The sequence below is a fragment of the Phyllostomus hastatus genome, unplaced genomic scaffold (genome assembly GCF_019186645.2).
Source record: "Phyllostomus hastatus isolate PE091 unplaced genomic scaffold, TTU_PhHast_1.1 phas_contig_41, whole genome shotgun sequence".
Lineage (NCBI taxonomy): Eukaryota > Metazoa > Chordata > Mammalia > Chiroptera > Phyllostomidae > Phyllostomus > Phyllostomus hastatus.
Genome location: NW_025333876.1, coordinates 6927908 through 6945550, shown reverse-complemented (window position 1 = coordinate 6945550; position 17643 = coordinate 6927908). Strand labels below are relative to the sequence as shown.

The following is a 17643-nucleotide window of genomic DNA, read 5'->3' as shown; positions in this document are numbered from 1 at the left end:
GGTTACTGGAAATATCAGTGGGAACTCTGGAGTATATGACTGTCTAACCACTATGCTATACACCTGAAACTAATACAAAATAACATTGAATGTAAACTTTAATTGAAAAAAAAATCTAAAAAAAAAAACAAGAAAAAGTTAATAAAATAGTTAAATGAGCCCTGGGTGGGTAGCACCATTGATTGGAGCATTGTTCCGTGCACCAAAAATGTTGTGGGTTCAATCTCCTGGTGGATTGAGAAGGGGAGGTGACAGGTTTATCCTTACATAGATGTTTCTATCTGTCTCTAAAATCAATAAACATATTCTTGGGTGAGCATTAAAAAAAAAAAAAGAATTAAATGACTCACAGGTCCACACTAATGAACATAAGCCTATTTTCATAAGATGGAATACCTAGTTTTATGTGTACTTAAAGCAGAGCCATAATGTTATATGAAGTATCAGCCCATAAGCCCTACAGTTAATTATGATTGCACTCCAGAGATCCTTATCTTGCTGTTATTTTTTTATTGTTCCTGTATTGGAAATCCTTCAATTTATAGAAGTGGGAAGCACAGAGCACCTAGGGTAAGACACTAGGGGAGCTATGACTCTAAACAATAACAACAATAATATAATTGTTTCCATCTCATTCTGTCATTTTTGTGGTAAAAATTGGTTCACTTATTAATGCTGATAGCAAGCAAAACAAAATCTAAATAATATATTTTAATAAGACAGTTTTTTACTATGTTACGTTCAAGTTAAAGAGTGAAAAACTGCAACAAAAACAAGGTCCTTTGGTTCTTTCCACAAGTAACCTAACCTTTAAGAAAGTTACAAACATATCTTCATCACAATTCATCTGACAACTTCATGAATGTTCTTTTTAGAATTCTAGACTAAATGTTATTATTCAAAGGATCTGGTTTTATAACTTTTGTCCCCCAAAATAAAACTTCTGAGAACTCAGGAATGTTGTTAATTCATTCACACTTCATAGCTAATAGAAATTTGTACCATATCATAAACTAATAGTTTAAACATTACTGAAAGCTTTTTATTTTGAGTCCCCACTGAGGATATGTTCATTGATTATTAGAGCAAAAGGAAGGGAGAGAAAGAGGTAAGAGCAAAACAAAGATGTGAGAGAAACATCTACTGGTTGCTTTCCATATGAGCTGAGACTGGGGATCAAACCTGCAACCTAGGTATGTGCCCTGACTGGATGAAATCTGCAACCTTTTGGTGTACAGGACAATGTTTCAATCAACTGAGCCACTCATCCAGAGCTAAAATTTTTCCTTTTAAAAAATATTTTAATTTACTGATTTGAGAGAAATCAATTTCTTGTTCCATTTATTTATACATTCATTGGTTGATTCTTATATGTGCTCTGACTGGGGATTGAACCCACAACCTTGGCATATCAGGATGACGCTCTAACCAACTGAGCTACCCAGCCAGAACAAAACTTTTTTCATTTATATAAATGAGTGTCAACTGAGTCATTTAGTACTTTTTCTTCTGTTACATTTTAAAATCACTGATATTTTATATAATGAGAAAGTATCAAATAAAACATATAGTTTTGAATTAATGCAATAAAAGGATGACAAATAAAAAAAAATCCAGCAGTAATCAAAACTACTTGCAAACAATGTTTGCAAGTTTTAATTATGTCCACAATTATAGTATCTAACTACAGCCTGCTTTTTTATAATTATCAACTTATGCTATGCTTTAAAATTGACAAGCACCTTATTTATCCACATCAACATTAAACAAACAACTTCATTTCAGTCCAGGTGAAAAATGGGAACACTGAAACATAAAAGAAATACATGGTAAGACTTCTGGTTTTAACCTCCTATCAGACCTTTGGTTTTAACCTCCTATCGGCATGTACGGGAGACAACTGATAGATGTTTCTCTTACATCAATGTTTCGCTCTTTCTCTCCCTTCCTCTCTCTCTAATAATCAATGTACATAAGATGAAGTTTGTGCTTATACAAACAAACACATCTAAAGCTTAAGAAATAATTACAAAATAAAAAAGAAAAACAATGTAGGAAATAAATATACCCAAAAGGATGATTTTCAATGGATATTATTTTAAGTCTTCAACATATTCAATTACTTTTTAACATATCTTTCAATATAGAGATCCTAAATTTTTATGATACTGTCTATCGGGCTCAACTCTTAATCAATAAACAAAAGGTGTACATAGTAGAAAACTGACAACAAACATGAGTGAACAAATTCATAAAACATTTGCAAATATATTTTTACAAGTTCAATGATGTGTAAATTAATCAAGATACCACAGTTTAGTGATCAGTTTAGCAAACATTAAATGCCATTCCTACTCCTGAGGAAAGCTTACAATATGGAAACAAAAACTCTTATGTTGTATGGAAAGTAATACAATTCTTTGGTGGGGAAAATTTGGCATTAACCATCAAAAGCTTTAAAAATGTTGACATTTTGACTTAGCAATTCTGCCTACAGAAACTTTTCTCAAGAAAAAAAGTGTGCCAAGTTTCAAATATTCTTGTGAACCCTGTTTACAATTAAGAAACTGCCTAAAATAACAGATTATTAAATAAAATATACAGATAAAGAGCTAATTATATTTGAGAGGAGCTAATAATACATATAACAATAAAATGTCAAGTGCTTCTCCCTGCCCATGCCAAGGGTTTATATTCTTACCACTTCTACTAAATATTGTATTAGAGAAAGAAATAGAGAACCTGGGAGGCCAAAATATTTCCATAATAATACTAAAATTATCTTCCTTGTTCACTGTGTTGGTATTTGTACCATTGGTGAAAAAGCAATGATGGGTAAAACTGCTGAGTAGTTTTGTCCACTATCATGCACTTGCAGAAAAGAAAAAAATATCATCTTCACTTATGGCTGTCATTCAAACACCAGCTGGTCAATACTGTTCTGGAGCTCACCACCTGGACTTTAATAGAGTATGAAAAGTTCATTATGTATATAGTTTAAAATTCTTCACTGTAAGAATGTTTAAGAAACTACCATTTGCCAGGTTTTGATGCCATGTCCAAAAAAAAAAAGAAAGAAAGAAAGAAAAAAAGAAAGAAAGAAAGAAAAAACCCAAAGCAAAACAAAAAATCCAAAAACAGAAACAAAACCCAAAAAAGTCTGCAGTAAAAAATGGGAAACCATATAAATGCTGAAAGAAAGTACAGGAACAGGTATCTCAGACACAAAGGAATATTTTATAGCCATGAAACTTCTATTTTAAAATGATATAACACACTAAAATTTAGCCTAAACAAATCAACAGAATACAAACCTATATGTCATATACTCTGAATTATATTTTCTACAACCATAGAAGCAAAGACTAAAAGAAAAAAAAAAAAAAAAACACCCCAAATTTCTACAGTGCTTACTTCTGGTTAGAAGGGTAAGGTGATAGGTATTATGATTTCTTCCAAATATTCTACAATAACCACATAGTATTTGCATAACCAGAGAAAAAGATTAATTGGAAAAAAGGGAAAAAACTACCAGCAGCATTCCATTAAAGCAGTAAGTAGCTAGGTTATAGTAAGTAGTTTAAGTTACTTTTCAGTCCTTTCCCAAAAGTCTAATTTCAATTAAAACACTTCAATTAAAACACTTCAGATGTAAACCACAATGGGTAAAATACAGTAATTCCTGAAAATTCAGAGAACAATAGCTAAATTCAGAGTCAATAGCTAAAAAGCACTAAAAAGGCCAAACCCAATACCAACAACACCCTCCTTGTCTTAAATATAAAAAATTCCTCCCCAAACCACATGTGTCATGAAAAAGTCACAAAAAAAAGATTTGCTATGTGGCAAATAACTTTCCTTATATCTTAATTTTAGCAGAACAAGACTGTTTTTAAAACATAGGTCTCTGAATTAAAGGCAAGAAACTTAGCCCTGCCTGGTTAGCTCAGTGGATTGAGCGTGGGCTGGGAACCAAAGTGTCCCAGGTTCGATTCCCAGCCAGGGTACATTTCTGGGTTGCAGGCCAGAACCCCCAGCAACCGCACATTGATGTTTCTCTCTCTCTCTTTCTCTCTCTATCTCTCTCTATCTCCCTCCTTTCCCTCTCTAAAAATAAATAAATCTTTAAAAAAATGGATTAAAAAAAAGGCAAGAAACTTAAAATTAAGCAATAAAATACTGATTTAAAAATGAAAACCAGAAAACAAGCAGTCTAACAGTAAACACCGGTAAAGCAAAAATTTGAAATTTTAAGTTACATAATTACAAATTAAACAAAATTCGATTAAGTAATATTCAAGTAATATTACTTTATCTTCCGATTCACTTCAACCCTTCTTATTGGATGATATATTTTTTTAAAGATTTTTTTTTATTTATTCATTTTAGAGAGGGAAGGGAGGTAGATAGATAGATAGATATGGATAGAGATAGAGATAGAGAGAGAGAGAGAAAGAGAGAGAGAGAGAGAAACATCGATGTGCGGTTGCTGGGGGTTATGGCCTGCAACCCAGGAATGTAGCCCAGCTGGGAATCGAACCTGGGACACTTTGGTTCCCAGCCCGCGCTCAATCCACTGAGCTATGCCAGCCAGGGCTGGATGATATATTTTTAAAGATTTTATTTATTTATTTAAAGAGAGAGGGAAGGGATAAAGTGACAGAAACATCAATGTGTGGTAGCCTCTTGTGTGTCCCCAAGTGGGGACCTGGCCTGCAAAACAGGCATGCGCCCTAAATGGGAATCAAACAAACAACCCTTTGGTTCACAGGCCAGCACTCAATCTGCTGAGCTACACTAGCCAGAAGTATTGGATGGTTTTTATTTAAATTTTTTCTTTTGTTTTTGCAGGGTGTGAAGTTTTTATTCATTCTCCAAGAAAGGATAAAAAGGGCCTGGTATGGTGAGATATACCAGCCTTGAGGGGTGGGGGCTTTTGGGGGACTAATTTTTACATTAAAATAGATATTAGTAAGCAAGGGCGGGGTAGTGGTTACGGAGATTTTCAATTAAAACACTTCAGATGTAAACCACAATGGGTAAAATACAGTAATTCCTGAAAATTCAGAGAACAAGTAGATCACACAGCTTTATTAACTAAAATATTCTATATTAACCTGAAAGTTGAGAGAAAGACAACATCCACACATAAAACATAAACAAAATGATACAAGTACTAAAGCCAAAAGTTTATTGACTTAAGGTAGAAGATCACTTATGGCTTACCAGGACTATGATGAGTTGCAAATCCTCCATTCTGAAATTCATCTCCTGCCACATTCATTCTACCAGGATTAAAAGGTCCTACTCCAGTCTTGGTCTGTGAAGTTAAAGATGGGGGTGTATGTTTGTATATTAACACCAGTTACTTGACTGAAGTCCTTTAGCGACATCTCCCAAGTTGGTATTCTACAGTCATGTTACAAGTGTACTCATTAAGTTCATATCTCGCCTAGCATTCACAGAGCTTACACCTGTATCTAAGGTTGTAAAACTAGCAATCTGAATTTCAGAGTCGATTCTGCACTGATAACACTATCACCCATTCCTGCATTTACCTTTCTTCTTGAAAGACTGGAAGTGGAGAAATCCACATCTTTGGTTCTGTTTCTAGTTTCTGGAAGTCCCCATTCAGTAAAACTGGAAGAAGTTTTCTTTTCCTCTCCATTTGTTTCTATGTCCTCTTCATCATCAATAACAATGGTCTCACTTATAGTTCCCTTCTGAGAAGCCAAATCTCTCGAGGAAGAAAGAATCATGGAATAGTTTCCTTGTAGCTTTTCATTTCTTGATGAAGCAAATATGAAATTTCTTTGATCAGCTATTGCTGAAGAAGTGGAAGGAGGTTGTATAGATTCAATAAACACAACATCATCATCATCATCTTCCACTGCTGAGTTTCTAGATCTATTAACTAAAGGACTAGTTGGGTCACCAAATGAATTTCCTACTTTTATGAGACTAGCTGTCATGGCTTTACTACCTAAAAACACAGGAGTCTGTTCTGTCAAGTCTAATTCTCCTGCTGAACCTGTGTTCAAGCCAAAAAACCTATAAGAGACAGAGAAAAGAAAAAAAAGTTATAGTATATTATGATTATTATAAGAAAGGACACAAGAAATTTTAAGTTATATTCATGTGATTTTGACCTTTTAAAAAAGATTTTACTTATTTACTTTTATAGAGAGGGAAAGGGGAGGAGAAAGAGAGGGAGAGAAACATCAATGTGTGAGAGAGATACACCAATTGGTTGCCTCTCACATGCCTCCAACTGGGTACCTAGCCTGCAATCCAGGCATGTGCCCTAACTGGGAATTGAACCAGCAACCTTTCAGCTCACAGGCTGGTACTCAATCCACTGAGCAGCACCAGCTAGGCTGATCGAACTTTTAAGACACCCATTCAGTGTTTCCTTTCCCACTAACCATATTATGCTTATTTCTTCAGAGTTTGATGAAAACTAATTATTTGATTTTTGGTAGTCCTTAAAAAAATCTACTCAACTAACAGTATAGTCCTCACTTAACATCAGTATCTTCTGTGACTTTACGCAAAATATTTAAGGAAACCAATTTTACCACAGGCTAATTGATACAAACTAAAGCTAAGTCCCTATAACATTTCATCAACAATATAATGAAACATTATTTGAGGAACTGCTGCACTCAATTTAACTCACTCACCCTTTATAGGAAAATATACCTGTTTTCCTTTAAAATAGAAAACATTAACAAAATAACTTATCCAACTATTAATAACCTAGAGCCCAAATATAATCAATATACTGCAAATACTAATTATTGTTACTGTCCAATTTCTATTTCCATAGTCTTTTGTTATTTTCAAATTCTCTAAACTTCCAACATAACTATGTGATTAAATCTTTCCAAATAATTTTTGTAAAGATTTTATTTATTTGTATAGCGAGAGGGGAAGAGAGGAAGAAAGAGAGGGAGACAAACATCAACGTTGCCCCTTGTGCGCCCCGTACTGGAGACCTGGCCTGCGACCCAGGCATGTGCCCCGACTGGGAATTGAACCAGCGACTATTTGGTTTTGCAGTTCCTTATACATTATTTAAATTTATTTATTAAACACACTACCCACCAATAATGAAATAGACCTTTGTGAAAACTGTGCAGTTGTGTGCATGTTTGCTTTTATGTTCCTTTTAACATTGAATATTGCCATTGAATAAAATGGATATAAATATAATGCTAGAATAAAATATAATGCTAGAGGCCAAGTTTGTGGCCTCTAGCATTATAATGCTCTTCCCATCTACCACAGAAGAAAGTGTAAGCATCAATCCACTGAGCCACACTAGCCAGGGCCCAAATAACTTGTGTTATTCATAATTTGTCAAGTTTTAGGCTACCAAAAGTGATTCTAATGGTTGCTATTTAACAAAAAATTTTTTAACCTCATCTTAAATCCACTGATCCATTTTATTCCATGGCAATATGCAATGTTAAAAGGAACATAAAAACAAACATGCACACAACTGCAGTTTTCACAAAGGTCTATTTCATTATTATTGGGCAGTGTGTCTAATAAATACATTTAAATAATGTATAAGGAACTGCACAAAGGCTGCACTATTAAGTAGATAACCAATTCAACTTGAAACCAACAAATAACTGTGTAAACATTTGAAACACAGCTCTTGTTTAGCTCAGCCTTTGTTTTGATCACCTTCTTAGAGGGGAAAATAGCCTGTTGTTTACAATGTAAATATATTAAGACCAAATCTTCTGATATCCATTCCCAGAGCTTCCCCCCGCTTTTCATTTTTCCTTTTTTAATAGTTGTTGTTGGAGGTGGTCTGTTGATCCATTCTCAAAGCTTTCTTTCAGCTGGATTAAGCCTCTAACTCCAGGGCAAGCCCAAGTTTGTGGCCTCTAGCATTATAATGCTCTTCCCATCTACCACAGAAGTGTAAGCATCACACTAGGCCTCACAGTCTGAGTTTAGCCCACTCCAATTAAATTAGAGTTGTTGATTTAAAAAAAACACACAAACATTTTACTTATTTATTTTTAGAGAGGGGAAGGAGGGAGGAAGAGAGGGAGAGAAACATCAGTGTGTGATTGTCTCTCACATGGCCCCAGATGGGAACCTGGCCTCCAACCCTGGCATGTGCCCTGACTGGGAATTGAACCGGCAACCCCTTGGTTCGCGGGCCCACACTCAATCCACTGAGCTACACCAGCCAGGGCAAATTGTTGATTTTTGCAGAAATGGAAGTCAGGGGACCCAAATGATAGACAGCTGCAATGCCAAAGCAAGTGCAGTTGGTACCTAATGTCCAAGGAAGGTTTACTGAAGTGTCAAGATCTGCACATACTTACTGATAAATTGAACCTCAAAATTCTGTCCCATCACTGACAGTGCACAGCTGGAAGTCCCCAGTCCTACAGCCCACTGCAAAGTCATTTCTTGTCAGCTTTGATCTGGCACTCTCAAAGGTCATCTGGTATCCAGCAAGCCAGCCCTCATAACCAAAGACAGCTGAACCATGGATTGGAAGTCCAGCAAAAACAAAGTCAACATTGCAACCAAGAATTATACATTCCCTCTTGTAAGAAGACTTGATTTACCACTTTTCTTTCCTGTGTTTGGTGAAAAAGTGATTATCAAATGTCAGTTTCAAACCTTGACAAATCTGGTCTTCAATTACAATTTCTGTTCCCGGAGTGTTATCAGTGTTCCATTTCTCTATGAGTGTGTTCCCTACTCACACTATTTATATTTGGCCTCCGAAGTCCCAGTAATTTTACTAGTGTCTGTATTAGATGAACCAGATGTTGAGAATTCCATGCCACTGAATGACTTTGTTTTCACATCCAGTCCCACCAACCCAAAACCAAATCCTTTGTTGAAAATATCTCTGTCAGCCTTGCCAAAGCCAGCATATGATAGAGGGATATGCATTGGGTGCACACAGCTCTGTCCATAGGTTGCCATGGTGAGGCTGTGTGAAGAGGTAATTTAGTGGTCTCCTAAGGGGGGCCATTGCTGCCGCTTGGCTCAAGGCAGGGCTACAGCTGCAAAGAGGTACTGTTCTGCCGGCTGCAACCCTGTCCTCCCCCTCCAAATCATTTTTGTCTTGTCCAGGAAGTGTGTCAGAGATGATGCTACATTTTCTATGTAAAGTTCTAAAAACAACACCATGACATAGATATAATTTAATCCATTTCACAGATCAGGAAAGAGAAGCTAATTGAATTATTCTGAGTAAGGCCAGATGGGGCTTAAACTCAGGGCTTTAATTGTAGGCCACAAATTATTCACCACTCTGTTATATTCAACAAACACTTCTTTGTACCTACTATGCACTTGACTATGACAAAAGAAAGGATCTAACAGAGGGATACAGTTGAAGAATTTGGAGAAGTGAATAATTAATAAAAAGAGGCCCCACAAGGCTCTTGCAGGTGAGAGATGGAGATATGTGCACAGACAGTAGTTAAACTGATCTTGAATAGGAATCACTCCTATCTCAAAAAGGCCAGAGGGAAAAAGGCAGGCATAACTGTAATGCACATAAGTACATAGGAACGATAGATGGGAAGCTGTTAAGTTTATCCACGCTGGCCTCAGTTTTCTAGCTAGAAACTTGAGTGTGGGAGGCAGGAATTGTATGGGTGCCCAATGTTTTTAAAAAACTTCATTTGGCAATCATCATTCCATTTGAAATACCTCATATTGAAATATGCTAAGTAACAGTTCTATTCTAAAATTTTTCACAAGTAATTTAATTGACGATAGTTATAGTCACGTAACAGGTGACATTTATTCCTAATAGGTACTATGTCAATAATATGCTCTTTCAATGAATGCTTACAAGAGGTAGGATCTATTCTTTTTCCCACTCTACCAATTAGGAAACTAAGATTCAGAAGGAAAAAAATCTGTGTCTGCCCAAGTCTCCATTACTGGAAAGGATAGTCAATTGAAATCTAAGAAACTTGACTCCAGAATCTATTTCATAGCCACTATGTAACGTGCAATTAATGTATAAAACAATTTTTATAAAATCACTTATCTTTTATCACAATAAGCAAATTCATTAAAACAAAATTAACATTCAACAAAGTCTATTTCAGCCCTAACCATTGTGGCTCAGTTACTTGAGCATTGGTCCACCAAGCGAAAGGTCACTGGTTGTATTCCTAGTCAGGGCACAGGCCTGGGTTGCAGGCCAGGTCCCCAGTATTGGGAGTGTGAAAGGCAACCACACATTTATGTTTCTCTCCCTCTTTCTCCCTCCGTTTCCCTCTCTCTAAAAATAAAAATAAATAAAATCATCCCAGCTGGTGTGGCTCAGTGGATTGCATGCTGGACTGCAAACCAAAGGGTTGCTGTTTCAATTTCCAGTTAGGGCACATGCCTGGGTTGTGGGCCAGTTCCCCAGTTGGGTACATGCAAGAGGCAACCGATCAATGTTTCTTTCACACAGATCAATGTCTCTTTCACACATCGATGTTCCTCTCCACCCTCCGCACTCCGTTCCCATCTCTCTAAAAATAAGTAATAAAATCTTGAAAAGCCAGTGTGCATTTAACTTAACCATCAAACACTTCCTTAAATCCATAAACACAAGACTACAGAAAAGTTTTTATTATTTCTTTTTTTTTTTCCTTCAAATTATCTCTGGTGCCCTGACCGGGAATAGAACTGGCAACCCTTCAATGCACTGGACAATGCTCTAAACAACTAAGCCACGCAACTAGGGCGGTTTTTATTATTTCTATAATATTATTCAAAAAGAGAAAAAACACCATGATTTAGCTAACTAGCTGTGTGCCACTGAGCAAATTACTTCATCTAAATAAGTTTTCATTTTCTAAACTGTAAATGGGGATCGTATGACTGAGATTTTGGTTGATAGAGATTAAGTTGGTAGATTGATCACACACAACTAACTTCACACCCTTCTAAAGTCTCCATAAACAACACACAGGAAAAAAACAAACGCAACAAAACTTTATAAGCAGTAGAGTGGATAACTAACTCAGCCAACCCAAGAGCTGAACTCTGAAACAGTGATGGAAAAGATGGGAATCTGATTTGGGCTGCAGAATCCTCAAAGGGCTTCAGATACCCTTGAAATAGGGGTAGGTGGCTAAACTAAGAAGGCTGGGAAATCCTTGATCCCTTTTCTTCCTCCATGTTCATGTTGACAGGTCTTTCCCTACTCTAGAACAGGTTCTAGACTTTTTTCTCTGGAGAGGATAGAATGTAAGATCTTTTTTGGGGTTCATCAAGCAAGGTCAAATGCTTCAATACTATGTAAATAAAATGACCCCAATCCCACCGATCCCAGAGTTGCATCTAAACCTCTATCTTCCAGGCAGCAAACTCTTTCCTGGAAGACTTCTTTCTCAAAATTGCTCTTCCCTGTGGAATTAGGAACCATGAAAAAAGAAAGACCTAAAGATAAGCACTCAAGAGGTTCCCCACCAAAGAGGAAAAGACCATAAAAAATGAACATTTCTCATATAAAAAAGACCTTCCAGGAATTTTAGCAGATATGGAAAACTCAGTAAAAGGCTTGACAGATAAATCTAAGCAAATTTCAGGAAATCAAACAAATACAGGATAAGAATTATAGCTATCATTAACAATATATACAGGCAGTGGTATCTCAATACTCATAGTCACGCGATGAGTGCTGAATGAATTTTTCCCATACGAAATAATGTAATTAGAAACAAATCCCTGGCTGGCATAGCTCGGTGGATTGAGCGCGCGGGCTGTGAACCAAAGTGTTGCAGGTTTGATTCCCAGTCAGGGTACATGCCTGGGTTGCAGGCCATGACCCCCAGCAACCACACGTTGATGTTTCTCTCTCTCTCTCCCCCCTTCCCTCTCTAAAAAAATAAAAATAAAAAAAAAATCTTAAAAGAAAGAAAGAAAGAAAGAATGAGAGTTCCCCAGAACTTTCACATTTTACTGGGCTAATATTAAGTAATGAGGTTGTTTGTAATACATAACTATAAAACTAAACAGACATGAATAAAAAAAGCAATTAATTATATAAAAATAAAATAAAATTTAACTTTACCTGTACTGAGAGGAGTTCCTGACATAATGGGATGGTGGTGAGGTAGAGGGAGTGGAGTTCTCTTCCAAGATAATTTCAGATTTCTCAGGGGTTTCTTCTGTTTTTTGTCTCTTGGCTTCACTGAACACTGCTGGTGACTCAGATTTAGGGAGCTCAACTAACAACCTATCAAGAGAAACTTGTTTCTGTCTATGTTTCAAAATGTTTCTAAAGTGTGACATTGTTTGTTCATTAATCAGGTCCACATTTCGGCTTGCTAGAGCTTTGTTTGGGTGATACATTTCCACAAAGTTTTGAACTTCAACCCATTTACCACACATTTCTTTAATCAATGCAGTAGATGCTTCCTCCCTTTCCTGTGTATCACCCGCAGAAATGTCCTCAGCCACTATCTGCAGCCGCTCCTTTGGAAGTTCCTGCAGATCCTCAGTGCTGAGCTCTGCACTCTGCTTCTCCACTAATTCTTCAACATCTCCATCATTGACTTCTCCGTGCTTTACCACACTATGAATACCAGTTCTCTTTTTAAATTTATCAAACCATCCATGACTGGCTTTGAACACTTCAGTGCTCTCACCACTTGTTCCAGGCTTGTCTTTTAACAGGTCAGCATGCAATTGTCTAGCTTTCTCACAAATTATTGCCTCAGAAATGCTGTCACCTGCTAACTCTTTTTCATTAATCCAGATGTAAAGCACTTTTTCAACTTCTTCCAACGTCTGTGAACGTTGCTTACTCACAGACTTTACACCTTTAGCAACACTTGCTGCTTTTATGGCTTCCTTATTTCTCACTATCGTTGAAATTGTCGTTCTCGGCATCTTGAACATAAGAGCAATATCAGTCACACCTATACCACTCTCATACTTAGCTACAATCTCTTTCTTCTTTTCGATTGTGGTTCTTATTAACTGCCTTTTAGGCTTAGTAGTATCACTCTTAACCTTTTTACGACCCATGTTTAGCCCTTAAATTGCACAAAAGAACAAGACAGTTAATGACGAATATGTGGGGGTTCTGCAATGTTCATGGGCTTCTGTAAGAATGATATGACCACCTGTGTTTCATTGTGAGAGAGGGGCACCAAATGGTGAGCAAGCGACGAGTGACGAAGCATTTTCTCTTGCAGGACAGCATTGTGACTCATGTAAGTTCTAGCGAGGGGATGAGTTCCGAGCAAGTGCCAAGTGCTGAAACATTTTTTTCTCTCGTCAAAACAAGATGAGTAAAGGGTTTGACTGTCTATGTGTGTGTGTGTCCCACAATTTATGGGCCAGGCACTTTACCAATTTTTATACTCATTTCAATCTTCATAGCAATCCTGGGGAGAGAAACATAACTTACTCATTTATAAAATGTGCATACTAAAAAAACATTTAACTGAGTAGGATACGCATTTGTGAATGTGCATAACAAAGGTGCAAGTATTGACCCTTAGTTTACACTTGCCAAAGAGAGCAGTTGTGTATCCTACTCTGGCTGCCACTAAAACCTGATCCTTTTTTCCAGATCACGATGAAATACCCTAGAAACACTCTGATGAGAAAATGGCTTTTCTAAGTGATTATAACAGGGTCAGTTCTTGCCCTGTCAATCTCTGTCCCTGCTAGTTCCCTTTCGCTAAGGCGGTCCGTCCGAGCTCTACAATCATACCTACATCCCATCATCTTCACAAACTACTGGAGAATGTGAAATATCACCCCTGCAGGTTTCGTAAGAAAATTACCCTGCTGAATAATATTCAATCCTAAAAGCTAGACATAGCACCCTACATCCTGACACACTGTCCTGGGTCTTAACTAAAAAGGTGTGCTGTGAGGCATGATAGAGTAAGTGCAAAGCCAACTTTGGCCAGGAGCAACCAGGGCAAAGAAAGAGAAGGCAGGAATACCAGAGGAACTAGGAGAATAGGAGAAAACCAACCACAAGTTTCTTTTTGATGACCAATGGAAACTATCTGATTAGCTTGAAAGGACAAAACAGGCAGACCAAAGACAGTACTGCAGGGGTGTCCAACCTTTTGGCATCTCTGGGCCATATTGGAAGAAAAATGTCTTGGGCCACACATTGAATACACAAACACTAACAAAAACTGATGAGCCAAAAAAAAGGTTTTAAGTAAATTTACAATTTTGTGTTGGGCTGCATTCACAGCCATCCTGGGCCACATGCAACCTGTGGGCTGTGGGTTGGACACCTTCACCAGAATCCCAGATAATGAATGTAGAATCATTAAAAAAAAAAATCATCATTTTAAGCCTAATACAATTGGATCAAGCAGGGATTGGTGTTAAAACTGTTACCTGAATAGCTGACAGAGAACTGGGTGTTTTATTGTGCCAAAACAAATACCAAACAGATTACTTTCTGGTAAAAAGGAAAAAACATTCATGTCATAATGAAAGGATCAGGCAGTCACTACCAATTGAATGTTCCATCTCAAAACCATGAGTACTGTGATAACTAGACTACCTATCTCCTGTTACGATGTTGGCTGAGTGTGACTCTGGGGACAGGGTCCCCCCAAGCAATTAGCTCTTTTGACTTCAAGATAAAAGAGAGGTAAGTCACACAGACAACAATGTACTATTGCACTCAGTGTATGAAACAGAAAAGCAGGGTAAAATTACTCACAAAGGGTATATTTTCCTCCTTAATTTCTGCCAAAGAATCACCAAATTGGCCTGAAGGTGATTCCAGGTCCTAAAATGAGAGAAAAGATGAAAAACACTTTAGTTGCAGCCAACCTGGATGTTGCACAATTCCTACGCTGCAGAGGGAAGAAGCAGAGGGACAAAGAATAAAGGAGTTCAGCGCTCTTTTGCCCTTCCCAACCACCAATGCGGCGGGAAACCAGATTTAAAAATCTATGGTGACAAAACCACCAGGATGAAATCTGTTCCTTCAAACTACAGAACGAGGACGGAGGTACCTGGCCAACTCAAGGGTAAGGGGCGAGGGTGCGGGACCAGCAAGAGAATGGCATTCCCTCCTGAATGGGCCCACCCGGCGTCACTCCAGACAGCAACTCAAAGGTAGGAGCAGCTCACATCCCGCTGGGTTGAAATCTCCCACTTGTCCCAAGCGTTTTGCCCAGGACCCGAGATTTTCCGTCCCCTTACGCCTTAAAATCGTGCCCTAATAAGGCCTGAAGGAGCGTGCGGAGCAGAGCTCAGAGTGGACACCGAACCTTGCCCCCAAACTTGAGGACCCCGCCACAATCTGGCGCAGCTCCGGGAAGGAGAGGAATGGGCGCCCCTCCCCCATAGCACCCGTAGAGAAAGGAACATGCCCGCGCGACTCCAATACCCTGCTTCTTCACCGGCCCCTCCCCACCTCACCGAAGCCCTGAGGCCGCAAGCGATACCAGGAGCAAGTACGGACCAGTCCCCGGAACCAAAGTGCAGTGGGAACGGCACCCGAGCCTCAGGGGCCAGCCCCGGGCCGGTAGAAGGCTCCGGAAGCCGCCTTCACTCATCCCCGCCTTTCGAAACTGCGCTACACACAGCCACACCGTTTGCGGATCCACAATGCTAAGACCGCGAGGACGCACCTCACCCGGTTCCGGATGCGGCTCCCCGGTAGGAACTTTCCCCACCCCGACCTACTCTCTTCGGAAAACACACAACCTCTGCACGATCCAGTCCTGAGTTCAGCTCTGCGAACAGAAGGGGGAGACGGAGAAAGCGAAGGAGGCGGTGGCGCTGGCACAGGCTGCGGCGCAGCTAAATCCGAGCACACCCCTCCCTCCGCGTCCCCATTGGCTGGTGGGGAGGATTCAGGACGCCTAGGGAGAGTCCATTGGCTGCATATGCCCTCCTTCAGGGTCCCCTTGAAGTGTCAGCCCGGGAGGCTGTCCATCAGGCGCAGGCCACACCCCCCAGCGTTTCCAAGGCCTCGCTGCTCCGCCAGCCCTAGCCTGGGATGAGTCTCTCTCTTCTCGCCCCCTCCCTGTTCCTTAGGTCAGTGGCCGACTTTCGTTGCCTTTGTTGCCGCTGCACCGGCCACTAAGTCAGTCCCTGAGGAACGGGAGCTTGGGGGTGCTACCCATGTCAGGATGGCCCGAGACATTGAGGCCAGGCCTCCTGCCCTCGCGGTCTTTCCCAGTGGCCCTGCCTGGGAAGGGATGGGGCCTGGATGTCCCCCAAACCCAAGTGTCCAGATCCTAGACACCCAGTGTGGGCCGCCGGGCAGGGGCTGCTGCAGGCCAGTGGGCGGCGGGCGAAAGCGTTCCCGAGCGATTTGGGGCAGGCGCACGTCCACCCATGCCTTGTCCATGAGGGGTGGCCCCGACTCCCGTCAAGGCTGCGAGAGGAGACGGCGTCCTCCATCTTGCCGGGACCCACTCGGAACAGGACCAGTGCGGCTGGACAACTTGTCCCTGGGAAGCCCTCGCTATGACCCGCAATTCAGCCTCAGGACAGCCCGCTATCAGCGTCGAGTGGGGCCCGGGAAAAGGAGACAGCCGAGACACCGAGACAACGTTGTCCCCCGTAGCGGCCAAGATGGAGGCAATGCAATTGCCCCTGATGCTGGACCCACCAAGGCTCCCTGGTAGCCCCTGCCGCCCTCCTCCGTCTCCCCCTAGTGGATATTAGTGCTATTTCAACTATGAAGTTGGGTTTAATGGGAAGTTGGTGAAACACTCAGCCATAATGTCTAGTAATACAAATAACATAATTAATGTAGTGTTTTATAGGTTTATTGAGTTACAGATGCAAATAATCTAAGACAAAAGCATGTTTATGGATTGAAAAGTGTCCTGGGTTTCTTGCGTACACAGTGTCACCAAGAATATTTTTATTTTTAGCCCTCAATTATTGGTTGGAAATAAATAAAAGAAAATGCCAACATTTGCATAGCTGTCGTTGATTATAGTCATCCCTCGTGGGTTAAGCACTTGTAAATGCAAAGCCAGAGGTATATTGAGTTGATAGGAAAAAGCTCTATGGAGATCATTTAAAGTAAGGTCTATCAGAGACTTTAAGTGTTACAAGTTCAGTAGCCATGTGTCATGTATTTTCCGAAGCACTGAACTTGCTCATCATTCTCTGGAATTTGATACTCTTCAACATAAAAAAAAACTGGTAACATTTCTTTTCCTCCATAATGGCCAGAGTACAAGGTCCATTTTCCAGTGAAAACTCTAACTGTGCTGTGCTGCCACAATTTCAGAGAATGTTGAAAATATAGGACAACAAAAAGTCTTTATTGATGATATATACACATTAACAAATTTAATGTCATACAAAATTCATTCTCTAAATAAATTTTCATTATTAAGATAAACACAATGGTGCTATGCAGCCCGCAAGAGGAAATTAAAAGAAGGTAGCAGTAAGATGAAGCTGAATGACATTGAGCTTCCCAGGACAAAAGATATGAATTCAAATTTTTATTTGGTCCATGGCTAATTACAAATCTTTGACCATTTTTTACTCTTTCTCAGCTTCACTTCCTATTTTGTAATATAATAATGTAAGATGTTGTTAAGATCCAAATTAAAAAAGTATGAAACTGATAAGAACAAGACAATGTTATTTTTGGAGGGTCTTTTGATAATTAATGATTCA

General features: G+C 39.3%; 1 protein-coding gene and 1 pseudogene across 10 annotated transcripts in view; both read right to left on the bottom strand.

Moving 5' to 3' along the window:
- Positions 1–15800, bottom strand: part of ZMYM5 (zinc finger MYM-type containing 5) — a 41405-nt gene extending 25605 nt beyond the window's left edge. The window contains exons 1-5 of one of the 10 annotated variants that reach the window (XM_045844861.1): positions 15629–15800; positions 14705–14773; positions 12071–12891; positions 5559–6051; positions 5227–5320 (exon numbers count right to left, since the gene is read on the bottom strand). In XM_045844861.1, the coding sequence (XP_045700817.1) occupies positions 5227–5320; positions 5559–6051; positions 12071–12891 (1408 nt within the window). In that variant the 5' untranslated portion in view covers positions 14705–14773; positions 15629–15800. Of the gene's footprint in view, positions 1–5226; positions 5321–5558; positions 6052–12070; positions 13392–14704; positions 14774–15411; positions 15534–15623 lie in introns of those variants that run through there. The other 9 variants (XM_045844855.1, XM_045844857.1, XM_045844853.1 and 6 more) reach the window with 9 other exon arrangements.
- On the bottom strand, positions 7862–8967 carry LOC123822744 (annotated as a pseudogene).
- Positions 15801–17643: the final 1843 nt, after the last annotated feature.